The sequence below is a fragment of the Schistocerca piceifrons genome, chromosome 1 (genome assembly GCF_021461385.2).
Source record: "Schistocerca piceifrons isolate TAMUIC-IGC-003096 chromosome 1, iqSchPice1.1, whole genome shotgun sequence".
NCBI lineage: Eukaryota > Metazoa > Arthropoda > Insecta > Orthoptera > Acrididae > Schistocerca > Schistocerca piceifrons.
In genome coordinates, this window is record NC_060138.1 from 497,118,439 (window position 1) to 497,144,764 (window position 26,326).

Consider the following 26,326-nt stretch of genomic DNA (forward strand, 5'->3'; position numbering starts at 1 on the left):
TTTGAAAGCGAATATTTCTTCTGTGTCCGGAAATATGAGTAGTTTTACTTCTTTCAACGTTTCATTATCATATCTGTGTTGTTTTACCTTCCACCACAGGTATCATGGCTTGTTTGATACATTAAATAACGCAGGTATTAACTTCCATACAAGCCTCCTACGTTCTTCATTCGCTGCTTTGCCAGGAAGTGTCATGAACAAAGCTTCGCATTGTTGGGTACATATTCAGAGGTGCTGCTATTGCAAGGGGTGACAACTACGAGGCAGCATGTTGCGACCAGTGAGCCCAATAGTAAGTTTTTGGCGGGGTCGAGGAGATTAAGCGAGGTTAGAATCTATTCTGTGTAGGAAATAGGTCAGATTTTAACCTCCAAGTGTAGGATGGATACTATGAAGCCTCTGTGCTTGGAGATGAGTGCTGTGATGTGGCATAGCTCTAAGAAGATGCTGAATGCTTGTAAATGATCTAAAAGTGTCTAAAAAGAATTTGATGAATACTGTAAACTTTGTCATCAATTATTGAAATTACGCACAATTTTTAGGAATGTATGAGATGAATGGTAAAATATCATGCCAAAAAAGCTAAAAATGCTTTAACTTAGTGACGCCACTTTCCTTCTCCTACCACCAATAAGCGTCTTTGAATCTAGCATGCCATTCTCGATGTTTTTCGTATTTATACGTGCATATTATGAAAATGCAATTTGAATGATACACCACATTTAGGGTCTCTCCAAAACACATTGTCCCAAGTCTGGTTTATTATGCTATAGTGGTAGGAAGTGCAACCTTGTTAAATAAAGGTTTTGTGAATGAGGTTGTGAGCACGTAATGGTTAAGTTACATGCTGAAAGCAGATGATGCTTCCATTATATGATGCATGGATAAAACTCGCATGTGAGTGAGCAAGTATAATTTAATGAATGGAAGGTAGCTTCTGGTTTCACAGCAGCTCACTTTATTCTAAAAATGGTGAGAATTAATTTGGCACTGGCAGCATATTCCGATAATCAGATTCTGGTACTGGGAACTTCAATACTCTTTAAACACTTGTCCAGTGGATTTAAGAAAGGAAGCTTTCTCATTACAGAATTATTTCAGATTTAGTGCAGATTTTAATAAAGTAAATCAACTATATTACAGTGTTTTTAGTGTATTTGCAAAAAGCATAGTTACAGAACTCGATATAAAATAAACATATTTGGCTGTATTTGGGGTGCAAGAGTGAATTTTAAATTAATCTTTAGGACATCGTAAACAGTGTCCTACATATCACACATAAATTTTGAAACTGTATTTTTCAGAACTTTGTATATGTCTAACTATTGGGAAGATGTAATTGTCAGATATCACGCACTGAACTGTCATTTCTAGTTTTACTTATGGGAGAACTGCATCTTTAATGTGAGTATGGGATTTTCAATAGAGCTTGAACCAAACCTCTAGAAATATGGGTACTCGAAATTAGCTTTCATTATCGGAAAGTGTTTCACCTGTGAGTGTTCGGTCTTACATAGTTGGGATGATTGGTGGTGACCCTGAAAATCATGATTACAAACGCTGTGTTTTGCTCAATTTATTTCAAGTTGTGCAGATATATGTCAGGTAACCTTCAATGACAGTCATTCAGAATATATGTGAAAGATAAATATGAAGTTTAGACTAAGACACTCTGAACACCTGAAACACTAAAAAATGGAACAAATACACCACAGTTGCAAACAACTTCATGTAACAGAATCATTACCCTCCTGGAATAAAGAAGGCAGCTAATGTCCACCTAGCACAACCCAAAAAAGAACCACAACAGTAATCATAAGCATAAGATATGAGATCCTTCTCACTTTAAGAAATGATTTTTTTAAGTTTATAGTTTACACCTAAAATTTCCAAAAAAAGATTTTACTGTGCTTTGGAGTAAACATGACCTGCGATTTCAGTCCATAGATTCAAACTATCAGTTACAGTACAACCATTCTTGTGGTGGTATACTGATCCGAAAATGTCGGCCATCCCCAGCTGATGTTGTTTGGCAGTGGAATCCACCAATGTTGGTGCCACTGTGACTACAGTCTAGATGGGTGTATCTTGCTCCAGTAAAACGCCTGGTCACTTTGACGTTTCAGACCTGCAACAAGCTTCATATGACTAGCTGCCATTCAGTGTACATGCCCAGCTGCAAAGGCAGATGAACGGATGATGCAGAACCTTGTGGTCGAGTGGAATGTGATTGTATATTCATAGCTATAAAAGTTGTGTGCTTTTGCTCATGTTGATCTGCCAGTTATTTATATTCACTAAATAAATTTGCAAAGTATACTAAAATGGCTGACTGTTATTAAAGGGTAAAAATACGGTACGAATTACATTTCAGTGTGCTTAAGAACTTTTGCCAGGCAGAAAAAAAAGCGTTTGGTTATTATTTTCGTAGCACATATGTGTTGCCCCATAGCGGAAGTAGATCCAAGATTAAACACTAGTCAACATTTCTTATAATGTGTGTGGTTAAGTTATCATTGTGCATTACATATGGAGAAATATATTACGTTATTGAGGCTTTTCTCCCAAAATTAATACATCAAGGCCACATCACATACTACTGGCACATTGATGATCACTTTAAACATATTTATACAACTATCTTAAATGTACCTTTTACAATGTGTCTATAAATTACATTAATTTCATAAACATTTCGCTGTAAGCGTTTGGTGTTTGATATGAAACACTTACATTTTCTAGGTATCTGTGTCACTGGTAAAGGTAATTGATTGTCACCTTTATCTCAACAAAGGTAAAACTATTAAGATTTATTCATTCGAAAATTGAAGTCTAGCTTGCTATCATATGTAGTGTCATGACTGTGTACAGAACATCCTTGTGATAATGACTCACCCAAATTTTGTTTGCTTTCGGAATAAGACATTTTTAGCATACAATAGTAATACAATTATTGCTGTAAATCACTAGAAGGTTGGTGTATATGATTCAATCACATATTCAGTATTCCTTTGAAAGCTTATGCTGTTTTCCTTTGCCACAGAAATACGATTAGTGTAAAGTATAGTTTCCACAAAGACTAATACAAAGACAAAAATGTTAACAGAAGAAAGTGTAGTAAGTAAGTAAATGTTTTTCATACAATGGTTGCTAATTTGTGAACGATGAAATCACTTTTAATAGCTTGCTATATACGTGCTGTGTGTGTGTCTACTATCCCAATTTGAGATTTAGTTGTGTGACTAGCTGTCTGATTAAGTGTATTTATTAACTCCATCACTGCATTTGTGATGAAATACGTAAATAGCTTCACCTTCAATGTGATTTAAAATTTGCATGTCATGTGAAAAAACAATTCAGAGTACCTACTATCCCTACTGACTTTCCCACCTGAAATATGGTGTCATATTCTGAGATAATTTGGCAGCAGTTAAGCGAATTTCAGAACATAAAAAAGGCCATTAGAATCATAAAGGAAACCTACCTAGCCTAGAAACCCCTGTGAAGACCCTGCTTAAGAGCTCAAGTTCTCTAGATTTACGGTGTATCTACATTAAGGAGACTCTCGTTTATTAAAACTAACGTTAGGGGCAAGAAATAGCAGACTGTTTAAACAAGGACAATCATCACCATAACATTGTTGTTGTTGTAGTTGCTGTTATCTTCAGTCTGAAGACTAGTTTGAATCAGCTCTCCACTTTGCTCTATCACGAGCGAGCCTCTTCATCTCTGAGTAACTTAACTATTACAGACCACATGACTTTGAACCCCCTTCCTGTATTCATCTCTTTGATAGCATCAACTAAATATTTAAGAAAAGGAAAGTCCAAGAGCAAATATAGAACATCAGAAACAAATCCAAAAAATAAGAAAGAAAGCAGACGGAATGATGATAAGCAAGCGATATGGGAGTAGACAATTGTAGCACACATCTTAACAGCTACTTTCAAAATGGTTGAACAGGCGCATCCAGGTGTTCTCTGAAGCCGTGTGGGTATGGTCGTGTGACTTCAATTTCCGGTCCGAAACGTCAGGGCAGCCAGGAGTTTTACCATGGAGGTGATTCTTACCTCCATGAGTTTTACTGGCGCGAGACACTCCACAGACAAAACTGCTCCACGTTCCTAAAGACGATCTTTGTAATGAAATATCTTTACAATTAGAGTATTTGACAGTTTGTGCTGCATGTGGGTATTGGGTACGAGACACTTGTATTCGCAAGGCTTGTAAATATGGTAGTGTATTTATTATTATTATTATTGTTATTCACCTGTAAGAGCTGATTTACCTTTGATTGTTGCAATGTGGAATTTGTGTTTGGATATTTAACACGTTTTATTATGAACCTATTTCAGAAACCCTTATTGCTCCACGGACATGATCGTCCCATCACACAAATTAAGTATAACAGGGAAGGGGATCTACTGTTCTCAGCATCTAAGGGCCAAGAACCGAACGTTTGGTATTCTGTGAATGGAGAACGGCTCGGCACTTTCAATGGTCACTCGGGAGCAGTATGGACGATAGATGTCAACTGGGATACCACACGTTTTATGTCGGGGGCTGCTGACAATACAGTTAAACTATGGGACTGTGAAACAGGTAAGTAGTTATCGTCAGGATGAAGCTATGAAATAACGTACTCATTTTAAATGCCTTTGCTGTTGGATTTGTTCTCTCGTCACTCTCAATTCATTGTATTTCACTTCCGACAAGTTTATGATACTAATCTTCTTGGGATGGTTGAATGCCTGAGGAGTCTATATGGGTTTTTGCAATTCCCTGCTTATTGCAGACTACAGTTCTCATTACAAAATTGTCAAGCCTTCTGTGTCCACTTGTTGACATACTGCCTATTAGATGTTGGCCTATTGCTGTCAACATACGCTTCTCTTTGTCATATCCCTAGTATTTTAGAATTCATAGACTGTTTTATTTACCATTTTATTTTATTTCATTTCATTTCTCTTGCCTTTGCCCTTTTATGTTATTTCTCTTGTTGTAATTTTTGTGTGTCATTCATTTTGATCTGTTGACATTCCCCACTAATGTGTAAACATGTTACTTATGGTCCACTGGAATGTTAGTATCTCAAACACAGGGGAAATTATTTTATTTACAGTGCATTAGGCATATCATCTATGTTAGTATGTTTCACCATCATCCCTGCTGCTCTGATTTTCTGTGCAAGTCTGTTCTGTACAGCAGCTGGCAGCAGAAGTTTGAACGCTAGTGGGGTTATCATTCATTCACAGTGTTCTTTAAATCCTATTGTACAGAAGAGAATTCGGGTATGTGGAAGGAATGAAGAAGGCAAATTATAACTGCTTCCTTGTTTCTTAAAAAGAAATAAAATATGATAAAAAATGCATGCAGAAATATGCAAATACATCATGCCAGTGGGTGCATCCTTGTTCAAGCATATAGCATTGGTATGCCTATGTCGGCGCACCACTTAAATAATTTGACAATTCAGAGGCTTCCTTTACCAGGATACAGATTAGCTGGCTGCTTTTCAAGGGGTTCCTTTTGGAATAGGGGAGTGGGTGTGTATGTAAAAACCAGTATTCCATGTGAGTCCATAGATGTATCATGGCACTGCACTGAACAGATACTTGAATGTTCTGCAGGGGCAGTTAAATTTAATGAAACTAAACTTGTATTCGTTGTTGTTTATATTAGGTCACCGGAAATACGGAAGCGTCCGATCCTGCCCGTCTGCTTTGACCCATGACATCACAATTATTGCAGAAATGACCATAAACAACGATTCCAATACGGCGCATATAAAGTTGTTACATACACATTATGAGGACGAAAATACATTGAAAAACAAACACACACACCTTCCACAAAAAGCCTAATGACACTAACGGGACAAGCGTGGGAAATAGGGGTTTTTTGGGTGGGGACAAACTAAATATAAACAAATTTAGATACCCACCCCCATACAAAACCATGCAAAATGACGAAAAAAACTGACATTACAAATCTCCCCAAATACCACTAAACACAATATCATCTGGAATCGGACGCTTCCCTTGACCTATATAGCTCAACAGCAGCTCCCGATCCCATAAATTAGGACCTAACCCTTCCCTTGACCTATATAGCTCAAAAACATCTCCCGATACCAATACCAACATTCACAGCCACACATTGGGATCGAACACTTCCCTTGACCTCTTATCCTTACGACATCTCCACATACAGCCGTACCTGGTCCGAGACGCCGGAACTTTAAGTAAGCCTCATTTCTTCACAACATACTGAACACTTCACGACTTCATCCAAAAGTCCGAATAGTTGAAGAAATTTTATTAGAGACCATGCACTGTCCCCCATCATAGCCGACAACCGAAAACTGTTGACCGTGTCAGTCGTATCCATACTACCAAAGACATAAAAAAAGCAATTTACCAAAATTCACACACGACGCCACACTCGCAAACTAAACCAAAAATATCACCTAACACACCACCAGAGAGCACCACCGATCGCATCAAAGCGATACCTACAAACACGCCACTCTCGCGAACTAAATTCCCCGCCGTCGTGACGTCACACACCACAACAGCCTTACGTCAGGGGTCAAAGCCGATGGGTGGGATCAGAGCATTTCTGCTCAAGCTTGAGAGGGTTCTTGATTCACTTTGTAGGAAGTACTAGAAATTAGCTATATGTGGTGACTTCAACATTAATTTTGTATATGGTTGTGCAAGATAAAGGATGTTGGTAGATCTCCTAAATTCATATGATCTGATGCAGACTGTGTTTTTTCCATCTAGTTTGCAGGGGAAGAGTAACACAGCGATAGACAGTATTTTTATTCATTCTTCATTACTAGATGGGCATTCTGTTAGTAAAAGGGTGAATGGCCTTTCAGATCATGATGCACAAATTTTAATACTCAAAGGCTTCTGTAGTCAAACAAAGGTCACATATAATTACAAACTATGTAGGAAAGTTAATCCAACAGCAATAGTGTTTTTAAACCTTTTCAAGGAACAAGAGTGGCAGGGTGTTTATACTGCCGACAACATAGATTATAAATACTGCTTTCCTTAAAACATTTCTCATGCTCTTTGAGAGTTGCTTTCGATTACAACTTCCTAAACAGGGTACTAGCAGTAAGTAGGTGGCACAAGTGGCCAACAAGTGGGACAAGTACGTTATGTAGAACAAAGTGGGAATTATATCAAAATGTTAGAAGTAGTCACAATTAAGCTATAGTAGCCCATTAAAAACAGTACTGTAAGGTGCTGAAAATTGTTGTTATGAAGGCAAAGAGTATGTGGTATGCAAATAGAACAGCTAATTCACATGATAAAATTAAAACCATATGGTCAGTTGCGAAGGAAGTGTCTGGTCAGCAGCACAAGGTCGTAGTAAAAATATTTCTGTTACTGATGAATCAGATATATGTACAGTATTTAACAATCATTTTCTGAGCATTGCTGGTGAATTAAATAAAAATTTAGTTTCTTCAGGGAATCATATAACTTTCTTGGCAAATGCCTTTGCAAGATTGATGTCTGAAATACTCTTCTGATTGATGTCTGAAATACTCCTCTGTGATACAAACAAGGGGAGAATTGAGCCAATAATTAAATGACTGAAGACTAAGGACTCTCATGGTTATGATGGAGTGCCTAGCAGATTATTAAAGTACTGTGCTGCACATGTTAGCCCTGTATTTAGCCATATTTGTATTTTTTCCTTTAGGAATGATCAGTTTCCTGGACGGTTAAAGTACTCGGTAATAAAGCCACTTTATAAAAAGGAAGAAAGGGATAATGTTGATAATTTTAGACCTATTTCTATGCCATCAGTGTTTGCTAAAGTTATTGAAAAGGCTGTGTATGTAAGGATAATTGATCATTTTGTATCGCATGTACAGTTTGCCTTTAGACCTCATTTAAGAACTAAAAATGCAATATTCTCTTTTCTTTGTGAGGTACTGAATGGGTTAAACAAAAGGTTTCGAACGATAGGCATATTTTTTGATTTACTTAAGGAGTTTGATTGTATTGATTACAAAATATTGCTCCAGAAGTTGGACCATAATGGAATAAAGGGAGTAGCTCACAATTGGTTCACCTCTTACCGTTGCAACAGACAGCAAAAGGTCATTATTCACGATGTGGCTATGATGTGGAGTCTGAGTGGGGTACGGTCAAGTGGGGGGTGCCACAGGGATCAGTTGGGGCCACTCATGTTCCTTATTTATATAAATGATATACCTTCTTGTATTACAAGTAACTCTTAAAATATTTCTTTTTGCTGATGACACTAGCATGGTGGCAAGGGATGTTGTGTGCAACATTGGCTCGATTTCAAATGGTGCAGTTCATGGCTTGTTGAAAATAAACTAACACTAAATCACAATAAGACTCAGTTTTTACAGTTTCTAACACACAATTCAACAAAACCTGACGTTTTAATCTCACAGAATGGACATATGATTAGTGAAACTGAACAGTTCAAATTTCTAGGTGTTCAGATGTAGTAAACTGTTGCGGAAAGCCCCCGTTCAGGATCTTGTTCAAAGATTTAACGCTGTAATTTTTAGTATTATATTTTGGTGTAACTCTTCCCATTCTAAAAGGATATTTTTGTGCAGTATACTGCTGCATCCATTTTCAATGAGATACCACTTGAATTCAAAAATTTTAGCAGTAATCCGTGCACTTTTAAATCAAAACTGAAGAATTTCCTCACGGGTAACTCCTATTCTGTTGAGAAGTTCCTTGAAAAATTAAACTGATTCTTGTTGTATTGTTGATTGTGTTTCCTTAAACTTATTAACTTACTTTTTTCGGGTTCACAAACATTTTATTTTCATCTGTTATTACTTTTATGTTGTAATTTCATGTACTGACATGTTCCATGACTTTGGAGGCTTGCTCCTCAATTTGGTCGTACAGAACTTGACGTGAAAAAAAGGTAATCTTAAATTTAGTCAGATACATGTAGAGTTTAGTTCCAAATTGGGCTTATATATTCTGTTCGTTCATAAAATGTTATGTTGTCCCATTCTTCATTATTTTCAGATTCCATTTCCTCTTGTTTTGTTTTCCTTACATTAACTTTCATATCATATATATTCTCAAGTGGCTATGCTGTGCCCATATTGAATTGCATGGTCTAAAATTACCAAATTCCATTGTTGAAAACTTCTAATTTGTCTGTGCTTTTTACGGTGTAACTGTACATCACCAAGCAAAGTGTCATAGGTCTTCATTTGACTCTCCCTCATATTTAACAACCATCTCTTAACTGTAAGTGAAGAAATTGATTAGAATAGTTTGAAAGAAAAAGCCATGTGGTACATGAAAGAGTCTGTCTTGAGAAATCCTAGTCAGATCAATTTTCATCTAACAACCTCTTGTGAAATAAGGAAAATCATTAAAACTTTGAAAAATAAATGTTCTGTGGGTTATTCCATGTCAAGTCATTCAGGCTATGACCCCCGTTATCTAGTTGTGAACTGAGATTTTGTGTACTACTTTTGTATCTCATATCATGAACTTTTGCCATTTTTTATTGCTTTATGTACATTCTGTTGGTAGCAATTGCAGAAAGTTTGATGCAGTGTGTTACTTCAAAGCAGATTGTAAAAATTTGAAAATTGGCTGCAGTTTTTAAACAAAAAATGGTATGCTGACAGTTTTTTCTCTGAATATCCTTTCAAACATGTAGTTACTGAATACATGTTAGAATTGTCCAATTAAATATTTGTAAATTAATTTTATTTACTTTTATTGTTAAATTAGAAAAATATTTTGGACAATTGCCTCCCCTCTGGAAAACTGAAAAAATTAGAAAGTTGTCTGCAAACAATAAAGTTTCATCACACAAAAAATGCACACACACACACACACACGCACACGGAGAGAAATATAATTACTACCCAAGAGACATTAACAACATAAGTACACATAACAATATCCAAATTGCACAAAAATGACAATATATGAAATAAAATTACACATTATAAAATAGGGCAACTTGTATGTTACATGACATATGAACACTTTCTTACCTCTGTCATAACCAAATTAACTCAGTGTAAAAAATATATAGCATTTTGTTTATAATATTTAAGCATTTTGTCAAAAGCCAGTATTGTCAACACTGCACAAAATGTTGGTGCTTCAATCTTCATTCAAGTTGATTCAGAACTACACATAGGACAAGATACTTTGATGCTTAGATAATATTTTTTGTGTGAGAACAACTTTTCTTCCGCCAACTTTGAGGACTCTTTGTTCAGAGAATAAATATGACCTGTTGCTGTGATGATATCAACTTTTGACAGAATATGAGAGAAAGAAACATCATTATCAGGCCAATAGGACTGGGATGGTCCATGAGGATGCATGAACCTTACTGTAACATCTCCTTCTTCCCGATTCACCTTCTCAACAATTCCCAAATACCAAGAAGAGTCATAGCACATGCAGCATAGCAGTTGGGTTGCACATTGTATTCTGGAATTAGTGGCGGAAGTGGTTCTGAGAAATCATGTACGATAGTAAAATCTGTATCACAGCTTTGCCTTTTTGCTCCAATCTTGGTTGGTGATACTGATACAACGTGATGCATAGATCATGTTCCACGAATTGTTTTTGCACCCTATGAAGCGCTGGGAAAGATAATGTCTGACTTGTACCATTTCATCTTTTGAAACAAAGAGAACTGAAATGCCTTGCAGGTTCTTGCGACAGAATTCAAATACCTGTGAAGCTGTAAGTATTTGATCTTCATAAACTCTTTGCAAAGTTGCTTTTGTGACAAGTCTGTTAATAGTGGCCACCAATACCATCACAGGGAGATTTGCCATGGCTGGTAGTAAAAAAGGACCAGCTGCACTTTATGTTGCAGTCATGTTCATGGTAGCAGATATTTCTGAAATTATTACAGTTTTTATATTGTGCAGCACAACCATCAGTGAAATATTAAACATACGCAAGATGAATTTCTGGAAATTCACACTTGAAAAAAAATTCAATAGAGTCTCTTACACCAAGGCAACATCATGTTGTAGATAGTCAGAAACAATACAAATACTTTTTGCATGCAACTGTTTGTCCTTTTTGTAATATATATGGGCAGTGTGAAGAGTGCAGCTGCCATTGTTCCAATGGTGCCCCTGTACTTCATCTTTAACAACAAAATTGAGAGTTTCACTGAAATCCATTAATTTTAACACTGATCCTTTGTCAAGTGTTTCCTTCTTCATTTTCAGATAATATGTGATTGAGAAACAAGAGTGAGGAGTAAGTTTTCAATTTTCTTAATAAGGGTGTCACAGAATTCTGATGGAGAAGTGATTTGAACAGTTAGTCATTCTATCAGTTGATACCCATAGACTGTACTGAACCACCTCATCAGGATCATAATTTTCTATTTCATTTTCTAAGTGGGTTTGAAGCAATGAACCGGTGGGGCATTTTTCACACAGACGAAGCATACAGGCTTGGTTGTTTGTATCACATGTTATTATTTTAATTAGATCTTGGTATGTTTCTTTAATAGAAATAGAATTTAGAAGCAATTTAACGTTTTGGTGTAAATGCACACACATACGGTATGTGTTCCTGATGATCCTGCAAGTATACGGTTTTGGTCAAAGAGAAGCAAATTTTGAGAATCCTCCTCTCTCTTCAGGGTACTTTTTTTTATAGAGAGAATACAGTTCAGTTAAATTACTTAAAGCAAGACACTTTTGTTATTAGGTATTTTTGCTGGTGCTCACTTTGCCATTTTTCCCAGGCATTATTCGTGTGTTTTCATCATCCAAATAAAAACTCTTTACTTTTTGCACTGTATCATGTGGCAATGTCTTTCCTCTTTTCTGCTCAACCATCAATGAAATACCCTTCTCCATTAAAAGAGCTCTTGATTGTCGCACCAAATATTCAGAAACCTGAAATTTGAACTGACTTTCTGTCGAGACCAAGTTGGCAGCACAAGAGTAAGTACCTAAATTTTTTCACTATTATTTGCATATTTAATTTTCTGTTTGATTTTGTTTGTGAGTTGTTCATGTTGTTTTGCCTTTTCTTCCAGTTGTGTTAAATCACTGTCAGGGACAGTGCTTGCATCATCAGCCAACTCATCTTGATATGTATGTGAAATTTTAGTTTTCAGAGCCCCAGCTGCTGATTACAATTTTTGTTTGGCTGCTGCATACCAACTATGCCAAGCAACTGAATGCAGCTTTGCAGGAGATACTCCTAAGCTAGTATTGAGCCCAGATTTTTCAGGAGTCTGCACCTTCGCATTACTGTCATTTATATAGTCTGGTGATGATTCATCATTTGCTTGTTTTTCTTTAGTAAGTTTGATACAGGTTGGGCACATTTTCTCCCTAGGAATAATGCTAAAGCCTCTCATTTTGAATGTATTTGCCTTTTCTAAACTAATTTCATGCAGTCCAGATGAAAAACATCGTTTGTGACACTCGAAGGGATTACAGCAAATTTTTGTATGCAGAGACTCTGCGCAGGTACTTGAGTTTAACACACACATATGAAACACTTAAATCACAGTATGAATGACTGTTGCTTCGCCATAATAAAAGTTCTTGTTCTTCACTGGTCAGTTCATTCACACAAGTCAGGGCGTTACCATATATATCTTGCAGATACTGTCCAAGAAAACACTGTCCACTTGTACTTTCCATACTGCTTAAGTCATATAACCAATATTTGTCATAAAGAATTCAAAAGATGATTGGTTTAACCTAAAAAGTAATTAAATAATGAAAAATCATTCTATCCCAGTGTTTCATTACAAAAGTATTTCACATTATTATTGTAACATTAGGGGACCTCTTTTTGTTTTGTAATTAATAGTTACAAACTGCAACAATTTAACTTTTAACCAATAGTAGTGGCAATAAAACAGTGGTCTCAGATATGATTTGTTCCTAAAGAAATCCAGTGTAGCCAACTTCTGCAATTTAGTGGTGACATGGTAGTCATTAATTAGCAACTTCAATATTTCTTTTACAATAACATTGTTTTCCACACTTCCGATTATTTCTACAAACTGATTCATTTTCGTGACGTGGAATATTTCAAATAATATTGTAAATTTTTCAAAAGTATCTATGAGGGGGCAATACTTTAAAAAATTATATCCTTGCATGGTTTTTGTTTAAAAGAAATTATTTACAACTTTTTCTTAGATGGATATTCAGTACAGGAAGCATGGCTATAAAAATAAAAACTTTCCTCTTCACCTAAAAAAAAGAATCAAGCTTCCACTGCAAAAACTCTAGGAACTACTGCATTTTTAAATTATAAAGGAGCTCGTCTATGAATTCCTGAATCTATACAACTTCTTTTTATCATAAGTGAAAAAGTAATTGACCTGCAACAGTTACATTTTGGAAATGTGAATATATCTAGGTAAACTTCCACTGCCTAAAATTTCAAGGATTTGTGTGACGATAGGTGTCATTTCCTAAAATGATGGTATGACTGACATACCTGTAGCTTTTGCTGGCATTTGGCAGAAGTGGGGCTCAGTTCTAAGAATTCTGTTGCTATGGTGAACAGTGTGGATACTGAAAAGGTAATATATTTACAGATTTTAACCAAACATTGTTATAAGTGTAAATCAGGGAATGAACAAGGGCATATCTGTGACAGAAATTATGACAGAACAAGTGGTGGTATGGAGGCCTCTGCAGCTATTGAAATTTTTAGTCAATCTGTGAACAAAAGAGGAATGTGCTTGTAAGCGATGGAGACTCAAAAGCATATAACAGTGTAGTAGCTGCTCAGCCTTATGGTGTGTAGATTATCACAGAACTGTAATGTGTTGGTCATGTCCAGAAGAGGATGGCACCAGGTTGAGAAAGTTGAAAGAAAGTTGGAGGGACAAGAAACTTTCTGATGGTAAAACCATAAGAGGCAGGCTGACAGGCAAAATGATTGATGAACTACAGCAGTATTACAGAATGGCCATTAGAAATAATACTGAGGATTTGTTAAAAATGAAGCAGGCAGTATGGGCTACCCTCTTCCACAGACTGTCAACTGATGAAAACCCAGTACACCGGCTTTGCCCTCCTGGACCTGATTCATGGTGCAATTGCTACAATACCCAGTACTCAAGTTCATACAGCCATAAACATTCCATCCCAGCAGCAGTCATGGCTATCGTAAAACGTATTTACATAGACCTGACAAATCCTGAATTACTGAAGAAGTGTCTCCGTGTTCAGACTCAAAATACCAATGAGTTGTTCAATAATCTTACTTACCAAAAAATGTTTTTGTTGGAATGAAGACACTAAAGGGGGGGTCAGTGGATGCTGTTACTGCTTTTAATTATGGAAACATTTGTAGGGTGAAAGTGCTGAAGCATACGGGAATTAATCCTGAAGCAAACTGTGTAAGAGAACTTCAATGAGTGGACGAGGTTCACATTGATAGAGCAGAGTATGCAGCACAGTTGGTCACCAAGGAGTCCAGAAAGAAGAAAAAACTTGGAAAAAGATTAAGAGGATGATATACAGAATGATGCAGAGTGCTTCTGAGTGACTAAAAATAAAAAGTTGAGCTTATATTGAGTTACAGTCTTTTGAAACTTTAGAAGCCATTCCTGAAAACTTACATTTTTTTTTTTGCATTTTTCCCTAAATCTCAGAAACCACTTTGAGTTGGGTATTCAAATATCCAGGGAGTAATAACATACATATACTGAGTCTACTGAACTAAAAGAAGAACGTAATGTGTATAATTAAAATTATTTAGGATAACATGCAAAAAAAGTACACAAAATTTTAACCATGTAGTTAAAAAATCGTATTTCTGAAAGCAGTGGCTGAAATCCCATTATTGTAGTTCAGTAGACTCGCAACAATACAGTTTGTCCTGTAAAGGTTCATGTCAATGGCTACACTAAATTTAACATTGTCTGGATAGGGCGTTCCATCTTCGCTTAATAACAAGACTCGGTAACTGTTGAAGAAGCAGAGACTGTCGTGCTCTCGGTTCAGAAGAGAACATATAAATGACAAGAAAAGGTTAGTAGAAATTGTACTACTACTGTCAAACCTTAGCAAAAGATATGCAGAGGACTGAAAAAGTGGATCTAAGGCTTCCATTCAGTCCCTTGTTGACCGTTCTGGTGTGGCAGTTGAAGATACAAAATGAAAGCTGAAGTTTTAAATTTCACATTTGACCATCGAACAGACTCCCATATGGAAGATTTTGTAATAAGTGTCCCTGGCATAGAGAAGCAACTGAAGAATTAAAAACAAATAAGTCACCAGGTCCGGATGGAACCCCAATTCGATTTTTCAAACAGTAGTCTGTGTCATTGGCCACTTACTGAGCTTCCATTTATCATGAATCTCTTGCACAGGACTAAGTCCCAAGAGACAGTGCAGGTAACCCCTGTGTATAAGAAGGGCAAAAGAACAGACCTGCAAAATTACCGACCAATATCCCTAACATTGGTTTGCTGCAGAATCCTTGAATATAGTCTGTTTGAATATAATAAAATTTCTTGGGGTCGAGAAGCTTATGTCCATAAATCAGCATGGTTTTAGAGAGCATTGTTCGTGCAAAATTCAGCTTGCCCTTTTCTCACATGATATACTGAAAATTGTGGATGCAGTGCATCAGGCTAGATTCCATATTTCTAGATTTCCAGAAAGCATTTGACATGGTCCCCCATTGCAGGATGTTAAAGAAGTTATGAGCGTATGGAATGGGTTCACAATGTGTGAGTCACTCAAAGACTATTTAAATTGTGAAACCCGCGTGTTGTCCTCGACAGCAGATATTCATCAGAGACAGGCGTGTCACCTAGAGTGTCACAGGAAAGAGTGATAGGACCACTATTGTTGTTCTCTGTATACATGAATGACTTGGCGAACTTGATGGGCAACAGTCTACGGTTGTTTGCTGATGATGCTGTGGTGTAAAGTGGGGTAAAAATGTTGAGTGACTGTAGGAGTATGCAGAATAACTTGGACAGGATTTCTGATTGGTGTGATGAATGCCAGCTGGCTGTAGATTTGGAGGAATGTGGATTGATGCAGATGAGGAGGAGGAACAAGCCCATAACATTTGTATACAGCATTCGTATTGTCCTGCTTGCCACAGTCATGTTGTTTGACTAAGTGGGCGTAGTGTTGCAAAGTGATGTGAAATGGATGTGAGGATTGTGATGAGAGGAGCAAATGGTCAGCTTTGGTTTTTTGGGAGGGTTCTGGGAAGGTGTGGTTCATCTCTGGGAGTGACCGTTGCGACGTATTCTTGAGTGCTGCTTGAGTGTTTGGGATCCATGCCAAGTCAGATTGAGATAGGAGATCAAGGAAATTCAGAGATGGTCCTCTGGATTTGTTGCTGGTGGGTTCGAGCAGCAAGCTGGGGTTATGGAGATGCTTTGGGTGCTCAAGCTGGAGTCTCTTGGAGGGAGGGCAATATTAATTTCCGGGAGCACTCTTGGGAGGATTTGGAGAGCTGGCATTTGGAACTTACTGCAGAATGATTCTGTTACCTCCAATATACATTTCACATAAGAACCACAAAGATAGGATATGAGACATTAGGGCTCATACGGAGGCATATAGATATTTTTCCTCTTATCCTATTTGCAAGTGGAACAGGAAAGGAAATGATTAGTAGCAGTATGGGGTACCCCCCGCCATGCCCTGTAAGGCAAATTGTGGAATATTTATGTAGAGGTGGACGCATTGAGAGAATTCTGCAAGTGACACGGCCCCTTGTTTTGATAAGGATTCTCTCAAATTATCAATAAAATAATGTTTTAAATTGTTTTATTGTTATGTTGTGGCCTTACTTGATAAAAGTGCCCTTTAGATTGACTTGGCATATATATTATTTCGGTCACTTTGTGATGGCTACGTGTTAATTAGGCATATGTTAGCTACCGTTCCCATCGTATAAAACAAACAATGGAAAATCTGGTATGGCACAACAATATGAAAAAGGTTGATTGCTACTAAAGTCGTAGACATGTTGAGTTGCAGGTAGGCACATGGAAAAAAATTGTAGCTATATATTATTTACCTATTGCGTGAAATATTTTGTCAGGCGTAGACAAAACACACGCATGCGTAACTCCTACACATGTGGCCATTGTTGTCTATGGGTGCTAGGCCTGTCTGCCACACAGTTCTGTGAAGTGATAAGTAGCAATCTATCCTTTTCATATTATTAGTTTTGTCTTCATATGTTTAATTCTCCATATCTGAAAGAAAATTTCACTCGAGAAAACTAACAAATGACACAGAATTGCTGGTCATTACTTACCTTCAGTACTGCAGAGACACACACACACACACACACACACACACACACAAGCTGTAACTTACCAAACGAAAGTGTTGGTATGTTGATAGAGACAATAACAAACACAATACACACACAAATTTAAAGCTTTTGCAACCCATGGTTGCTTCATCAGGAAAGAGGGAAGGAGAGGGAAAGATGAAAGGATGTGGGTTTTAAGGGAGAGGATAAGGAGTCATTCCAATCCTGGGAGCGGAAAGACTTACCTTAGGGGGGAAAAAGGGACAGGTAAACACTCGCACTCGCGCGCGCCCCCACACACACACACACACACACATCTGCACATATACAGACACAGGCAGACAATGAATATATATATATATATATATATAAAAACAAAGATGTAGTGACTTACCAAATGAAAGTGCTGGCAGGTCGACAGACACACAAAATTCAAGCTTTCGCAACAAACTGTTGCCTCATCAGGAAAGAGGGAAGGAGAGGGAAAGACGAAAGGATGTGGGTTTTAAGGGAGAGGGTAAGGAGTCATTCCAATCCCGGGAGCGGAAAGACTTACCTTAGGGGGAAAAAAGGACGGGTATACACTCGCACGCACACACATATCCATCCACACATATACAGACACAAGCAGACATATTTAAAGACAAAGAGTTTGGGCAGAGATGTCAGTCGAGGCAGAGGTGCAGAGGCAAAGGTGTTGTTGAATGACAGGTGAGGTATGAGTGGCGGCAACTTGCAATTAGCGGAGATTGAGGCCTGGTGGGTAACGGGAAGAGAGGATATATTGAAGAGCAAGTTCCCATCTCCGGAGTTCGGATAGGTTGGTGTTAGTGGGAAGTATCCAGATAACCCGGACGGTGTAACACTGTGCCAAGATGTGCTGGCCATGCACCAAGGCATGTTTAGCCACAGGGTGATCCTCATTACCAACAAACACTGTCTGCCTGTGTCCATTCATGCGAATGGACAGTTTGTTGCTGGTCATTCCCACATAGAATGCGTCACAGTGTAGGCAGGTCAGTTGGTAGATCACGTGGGTGCTTTCACACGTGGCTCTGCCTTTGATCGTGTACACCTTCCGGGTTACAGGACTGGAGTAGATGGTGGTGGGAGGGTGCATGGGACAGGTTTTACACCGGGGACGGTTACAAGGGTAGGAGCCAGAGGGTAGGGAAGGTGGTTTGGGGATTTCATAGGGATGAACTAAGAGCTTACGAAGGTTAGGTGGACGGTGGAAAGACACTCTTGGTGGAGTGGGGAGGATTTCATGAAGGATGGATCTCATTTCAGGGCAGGATTTGAGGAAGTCGTATCCCTACTGGAGAGCCACATTCAGAATCTGATCCAGTCCCGGAAAGTATCCTGTCACAAGTGGGGCACTTTTGTGGTTCTTCTGTGGGAGGTTCTGGGTTTGAGAGGATGAGGAAGTGGCTCTGGTTGTTTGCTTCTGTACCAGGTCGGGAGGGTAGCTGCGGGATGCGAAAGCTGTTGTCAGGTTGTTGGTGTAATGCTTCAGGGATTCCGGACTGGAGCAGATTCGTTTGCCACGAAGACCTAGGCTGTAGGGAAGGGACCGTTTGATGTGGAATGGGTGGCAGCTGTCGTAATGGAGGTACTGTTGCATGTTGGTGGGTTTGATGTGGACGGACGTGTGAAGCTGACCATTGGACAGGTGGATGTCAACATCAAGGAAAGTGGCATGGGATTTGGAGTAGGACTAGGTGAATCTGATGGAACCAAAGGAGTTGAGGTTGGAGAGGAAATTCTGGAGTTCTTCTTCACTGTGAGTCCAGATCATTAAGATGTCATCAATAAATCTGTACCAAACTTTGGGTTGGCAGGCCTGGGTAACCAAGAAGGCTTCCTCTAAGCGACCCATGAATGGGTTGGCGTACGAAGGGGCCATCCTGGTACCCATGTCTGTTCCCTTTAATTGTTGGTATGTCTGGCTTTCAAAAGTGAAGAAGTTGTGGGTCAGGATGAAGCTGGCAAAGGTAATGAGGAAAGAGGTTTCAGGTAGGGTGGCAGGTGATCGGCGTGAAAGGAAGTGCTCCATCGCAGCAAGGCCCTGGACGTGCGGGATATTTGTGTATAAGGAAGTGGCATCAATGGTTACAAGGATGGTTTCTGGGGGTAACAGATTGGGTAAGGATTCCAGGAGTTCGAGAAAGTGGTTGGTGTCTTTGATGAAGGATGGGAGACTGCACGTAATGGGTTGAAGGTGTTGATCTACGTAGGCAGAGATACGTTCTGTTGGGGCTTGGTAACCAGCTACAATGGGGCTGCCGGGATGATTGGGTTTGTGAATTTTAGGAAGAAGGTAGAAGGTAAGGGTGCAGGGTGTCGGTGGGGTCAGGAGATTGATGGAGTCAGGTGAAAGGTTTCGTAGGGGGCCTAAGGTTCTGAGGATTCCTTGAAGCTCCGCCTGGACATCAGGAATGGGATTACCTTGGCAAACTTTGTATGTGGTGTTGTCTGAAAGCTGACGCAGTCCCTCGGCCACATACTCCTGACGATCAAGTACCACGGTCGTGGAACCCTTGTCCGCCGGAAGAATGACGATGGACCGGTCAGCCTTCAGATCACGGATAGCCTGGGCTTCAGCAGTGGTGATGTTGGGAGTAGGATTAAGGTTTTTTAAGAAGGATTGAGAGGCAAGGCTGGAAGTCAGAAATTCCTGGAAGGTTTGGAGAGGGTGATTTTGAGGAAGAGGATAGCCTGAGGCTTGTCTGACATTTGGCATAACCCCCAAAGGCCTCACACTTAAAGTTCCCATCTCTGGCTGCAACCCTTCTTTCCATCAGTCCCTATACCAGTTACAAACTGAACAATCCATTGCCCTCACCCACCTAATCCTTCACCTACACATCAACTCAGCCAATGAACACACCCGTCAACTCCTATCCTTAATAAAAGTCCTCAATCTTTCCTCTCCCACATCCACACCGGCTATTCAGAGCATCCTCCTACAGGCCAACCGCAAATTAGAACAGCATGTCACCCTTCACCTCAAAAAACTATCCAATCTCCTGGTTTCCCACCTCCGGAAAGGCAACTCACTCACCCTTCACAACCTTTCCAGCAAACCTCAACCACCTCTCATTGCACACAAACCCAGTCTCTCCCATCTACTCAACCTCCCACTTCCAGCTCCACTCCCTCCAAAACCTCAGAATTCCAATCAACACAGTCTGGCACCACAACACCCTAATTCAGTAGTTAACCTTTCCTCCAAACCTCTCTCCCAATCCGAAACCTCTGTCCTATCCAAAGGCCTCACCTTCAGCCCCACTCCCAGATTCAATCAAACAGCCCTCGTCAAAGATTTACTGTCCTACACTCGTACGCTCTGCTGGAAGTATCACTTTGCCATGAAGAAAAATGATCCTAATCCTACCCCTAATGATCCAACTCCCCAAGACACTATTCAAATTGAACCCTGCCTGGAACAGTTCCGTCCTCCGTCACAGCGGGACCCACCTCCTCTTCCTCAAAATCACCCTCTCCAAACCTTCCAGGAATTTCTGACTTCCAGCCTTGCCGCTCAATCCTTCTTAAAAAAACCTTAATCCTACTCCCAACATCACCACTGCTGAAGCCCAGGCTATCCGTGATCTGAAGACTGACCGGTCCATCGTCATTCTTCCGGCGGACAAGGGTTCCACGATCGTGGTACTTGATCGTCGGGAGTATGTGGCCGAGGGACTGCGTCAGCTTTCAGACAACACCACATACAAAGTTTGCCAAGGTAATCCCATTCCTGATGTCCAGGCGGAGCTTCAAGGAATCCTCAGAACCTTAGGCCCCCTACGAAACCTTTCACCTGACTCCATCAACCTCCTGACCCCACCGACACCCCGCACCCTTACCTTCTACCTTCTTCCTAAAATTCACAAACCCAATCATCCCGGCAGCCCCATTGTAGCTGGTTACCAAGCCCCAACAGAACGTATCTCTGCCTACGTAGATCAACACCTTCAACCCATTACGTGCAGTCTCCCATCCTTCATCAAAGACACCAACCACTTTCTCGAACTCCTGGAATCCTTACCCAATCCGTTACCCCCAGAAACCATCCTTGTAACCATTGATGCCACTTCCTTATACACAAATATCCCGCACGTCCAGGGCCTTGCTGTGATGGAGCACTTCCTTTCACGCCGATCACCTGCCACCCTACCTGAAACCTCTATCCTCATTACCTTAGCCAGCTTCATCCTGACCCACAACTTCTTCACTTTTGAAGGCCAGACATACCAACAATTAAAGGGAACAGACATGGGTACCAGGATGGCCCCTTCGTACGCCAACCTATTCATGGGTCGCTTAGAGGAAGCCTTCTTGGTTACCCAGGCCTGCCAACCCAAAGTTTGGTACAGATTTATTTATGACATCTTCAAGATCTGGACTCACAGTGAAGAAGAACTCCAGAATTTCCTCTCCAACCTCAACTCCTTTGGTTCCATCAGATTCACCTGGTCCTACTCCAAATCCCATGCCACTTTCCTTGATGTTGACCTCCACCTGTCCAATGGCCAGCTTCACACGTCCGTCCACATCAAACCCACCAACAAGCAACAGTACCTTCATTACGACAGCTGCCACCCATTCCACATCAAACGGTTCCTTCCCTACAGCCTAGGTCTTCGTGGCAAACGAATCTGCTCCAGTCCGGAATCCCTGAAGCATTACACCAACAACCTGACAACAGCTTTCGCATCCCGCAACTACCCTCCCGACCTGGTACAGAAGCAAATAACCAGAGCCACTTCCTCATCCTCTCAAACCCAGAACCTCCCACAGAAGAACCACAAAAGTGCCCCACTTGTGACAGGATACTTTCCGGGACTGGATCAGATTCTGAATGTGGCTCTCCAGCAGGGATACGACTTCCTCAAATCCTGCCCTGAAATGAGATCCGTCCTTCATGAAATCCTCCCCACTCCACTAAGAGTGTATTTCCGCCGTCCACCTAACCTTCGTAACCTCTTAGTTCATCCCTATGAAATCCCCAAACCACCTTCCCTACCCTCTGGCTCCTACCCTTGTAACCGCCCCCGGTGTAAAACCTGTCCCATGCGCCCTCCCACCACCACCTACTCCAGTCCTGTAACCCGGAAGGTGTACACGATCAAAGGCAGAGCCACATGTGAAAGCACCCACGTGATCTACCAACTGACCTGCCTACACTGTGAAGCATTCTATGTGGGAATGACCAGCAACAAACTGTCCAATCACATGAATGGACACAGGCAGACAGTGTTTGTTGGTAATGAGGATCACCCTGTGGCTAAACATGCCTTGGTGCACGGCCAGCACATCTTGGCACAGTGTTACACCGTCCGGGTTATCTGGATACTTCCCACCAACACCAACCTATCCGAACTCCGGAGATGGGAACTTGCTCTTCAATATATCCTCTCTTCCTGTTATCCAACAGGCCTCAATCTCCGCTAATTGCAAGTTGCCGCCACTCATACCTCACCTGTCATTCAACAACATCTTTGCCTCTGCACTTCTGCCTCGACTGACATCTCTGCCCAAACTCTTTGTCTTTAAATATGTCTGCTTGTGTCTGTGTATGTGTGGATGGATATATGTGTGTGTGTGTGTGTGTGTGTGTGTGTGTGTGTGTGTGTGTGTGTGTTCGAGTGTATACCCATCCTTTTTTTCCCCCTAAGGTAAGTCTTTCCGCTCCCGGGATTGGAATGACTCCTTACCCTCTCCCTTAAAACCCACATCCTTTCGTCTTTCCCTCTCCTTCCCTCTTTCCTGATGAGGCAACAGTTTGTTGGGAAAGCTTGAATTGTGTGTGTATGTTTGTGTTTGTTTGTGTGTCTGTCGACCTGCCAGCACTTTCATTTGGTAAGTCACATCATCTTTGTTTTTAGATATATTTTTCCTACGTGGAATGTTTCCGTCTACTATATATATATATATATATATATATATATATATATATATATATATATATACTAGAGTTCTAATTTTTGGAACTCCTCAGGACCGATTCTGTGTGTTATATAAGTTTGTGTGTTTTGTCTGTCTGAGAAGGTTTCAACCAGCTGCTAAATAATATCAAGCAGTCTTTGTTTCTCTTAAGTGCCACTCAAAACCTCTTGAGGTGAGTAGCAGGGTCACTCAGACTCCAAGGTGCCCACAACAGACCTACTGTCTTTTCAAATTTCCCCAACTTACGCTGCTCTCTGCTCTGAGAAAGAAACCTATGTTTTCAAAAGCTAGGAGAGCACGTGTGCATTGCCTGTCAGTTGTACTAAATATTTCACACTGTAAGGGTAAGTACCACCCAGTTTTTTTTTTTTTTTTTTTTTTTTTTTAATTCTCTTAGAGATTCAAAGATGAATATCTGCAGAGTGTATGTGGCCTCTAATGCATTTATGATCAAATATTAAGTTAGCGATAGGAATAAACACTAGCTTGTAATATGATCAAATATTAAGTTAGCGATAGGAATAAACTCCAGCTTATAATATTGATGATGAGACAGCAGCTTTCCTGGGAGAGATAAAAAAGCACTTAGTTTTTAAATGTAGTTGTATGATTATGACTAAAAAATTAAATGTGTATTAATGTTAGCAGTAGGCACATATACATGTCATGTATGCTGCCTTATTCCACAATATTTGAATAACAGAATTATTCAAATTATCTGTAGAACATGTAACAGAGACCACTCCACACCTTTCCGCTTACTGCTCCTGCCGTGGAATCCTAAAGTTAACACTTTCCTTCCAAAAATATATTGTTCTGTTGCTTCTTCAGTTGGTATGTTGTATATTTCTTAATCTTTTTTAATTTCTTGTATTAAACAGGTTTGCATTTTCTTTCTCCTGAGATACAGGACCCTTTTTCCAGCCAATAGCTATTCATCCTGTATGAATGTGGAAAAGTAAACTTTTCCTAAGCTGTGTTCTGCATTCACCCATGTTTCGTCAAGCCAAATGATACCAAAATGTGTACCTACTAATTCCTTGAGAAAACAGCACTGCCAGCCTGTAATATCTTGGCATTCCGTTAATAACTTGTTGCCACAAATATGATGAAATCGCAACTTTTTCATTACTTTTAGGAAGGACGACTTACTACTTTGAAACAGATCCACTGCTACAAGAGTGGCATGTAGCTATTTAAGTGTCACACTTCTTCCTTCAGTAATATGCATATATTTTATGATGAATCATATCTTCCTGAAAAGAGTAGAGATTTGTGACCCTGCTCTCAAGGCAGCTCTTCTTGCCAGGTATCACCAATTAGATTACTTGCCTGATTCTTCTTTTGTGAATTTCTCCTTGCTCATTCTTATCGCTGATCATTCTCTGATTTTTAGAGAAGCTCCAGTTCGCACCGCCGCCTCACCGCCACCATCACCACTACCATGATTTTCTGCCAAGGAACAAGTCCCCCCTGACTTATTTGCAGCAGTTCGAGCATCCAATAAATGTTTAATTTTATTTTCAGGTGTTAATATTGGAACAGTCCCTGCCAATTCCTCTGTTCGAACCTGTGCCTTTAGTTATAGTGCTACAATGGCAGTGTACTCAACAGATAAACACTATGGATTTAACTGTGAAATACATGTTATAGATGTGAGAAATGCTGACAATTCAATTGGTAAGCTATTATTTATTCAAAGATATGGCAACTTGAAAGTTTCTTATGTACAATGTGTAATAATGTAAGTTGCATAGTTTAACTTAATGTGAAATATGTGGATTTAGTTTCACATCTTTCTACTAAACTTCGAAAAATGTTGAAACAATTTACACATTATTCAAACTGATTGTGATTTTAAATTATTTGCTTATCAATCTTTATGTATCAAAATCATAAAATGACTTAATTTACAAATCAGGACAGCAGGAACCCATATTGAAGTTACCTGTTACTGGACCAAGAGTGACGTCAGCAGTTTGGGGAATACTAGATGAGACTGTAATAACAGGGCATGAAGATGGAGTTCTTCGCTTGTGGGACTTGAGAGTGAGTTTATTTTTTATTTCTGTCTATGGCATATGAAATGCTGCTATGCAGAATTGATCAGATAAATTACTTACAAGGGAACCTCCCCATCGCACCCCCCTCAGATTTAATTATGAGTTGGCACAGTGGATAGGCCTTGAAAAACTGAACACAGATCAGTTGAGAAAAAGGAAGAAGTTGTGTGGAACTATGAAAAAAATAAGAAAAATATACAAACTGAGTAGTCCATGCATAAGATAGGCAACATCAAGGATAATGTGAGCTGAGGTGCGCTGTGGTCCCGTGGTTAGCGTGAGCAGCTGCAGAACGAGAGGTTCTTGGTTCGAGTCTTCCCTCGAGTGAAAAGTTTAATTTTTTATTTTCGGACAATAATTATCTGTCCGTCCGATGCGAGGTAACTGCGCCCTAGTATGGGGACGCTACACCTAAACAAACATCGAAAGGTAGAAGAATCTTTTTACCCATTCGCCAAATGTACAAGTTAGGTGGGTTGACAACATTTTCCTGTCATGTGACGCACATGCCGTCACTAGTGTCGTATAGAATATATCAGACGTGTTTTCCTGTGGAAGAATCGGTTGACCTATGACCATGCGATCAAATGTTTTCGGTTCCCATTGGAGAGGCACGTCCTTTCGTCTACTAATCGCACGGTTTTGCGGTGCGGTCGCAAAACACAGACACTAAACTTATTTCAGTGAACAGAGACGTCAATGAACGAACGGACATATCATAACTTTGCGAAAATAAAGACAGTAAACTTTTCACTCGAGGGAAGACTTGAACCCAGGACCTCTCGTTCCACAGGTGCTCACGCTAACTACGGGACCACGGCGCTCCTCAGCTTGTACTCTCCTTGATGTTGCCTATGTTATGCATGGACTACTCAGTTTGTATATTTTGCTTATTTTTTTTTCATAGTTCCACACAACTTCTTCCTGTTTTCTCGACTGATCTGTGTTCAGTTTTTCAAGGCCTATCCACTGTGCCGATTTATAATTAAATCTGAGGGGGGTGCG

At 39.8% G+C, this 26,326-nt stretch overlaps 1 protein-coding gene across 1 annotated transcript in view; it reads left to right on the forward strand.

Moving 5' to 3' along the window:
* Positions 1-4,074: 4,074 nt before the first annotated feature.
* Positions 4,075-26,326, forward strand: part of LOC124789088 (eukaryotic translation initiation factor 3 subunit I) — a 28,316-nt gene continuing 6,064 nt past the window's right edge. Inside the window, exons 1-4 of the mRNA XM_047256380.1 lie at positions 4,075-4,235; positions 4,356-4,602; positions 24,786-24,938; positions 25,180-25,307. Of these exons, the coding sequence (XP_047112336.1) occupies positions 4,233-4,235; positions 4,356-4,602; positions 24,786-24,938; positions 25,180-25,307 (531 nt within the window). The 5' untranslated portion in view covers positions 4,075-4,232. The remainder of the gene's footprint in view (positions 4,236-4,355; positions 4,603-24,785; positions 24,939-25,179; positions 25,308-26,326) is intronic.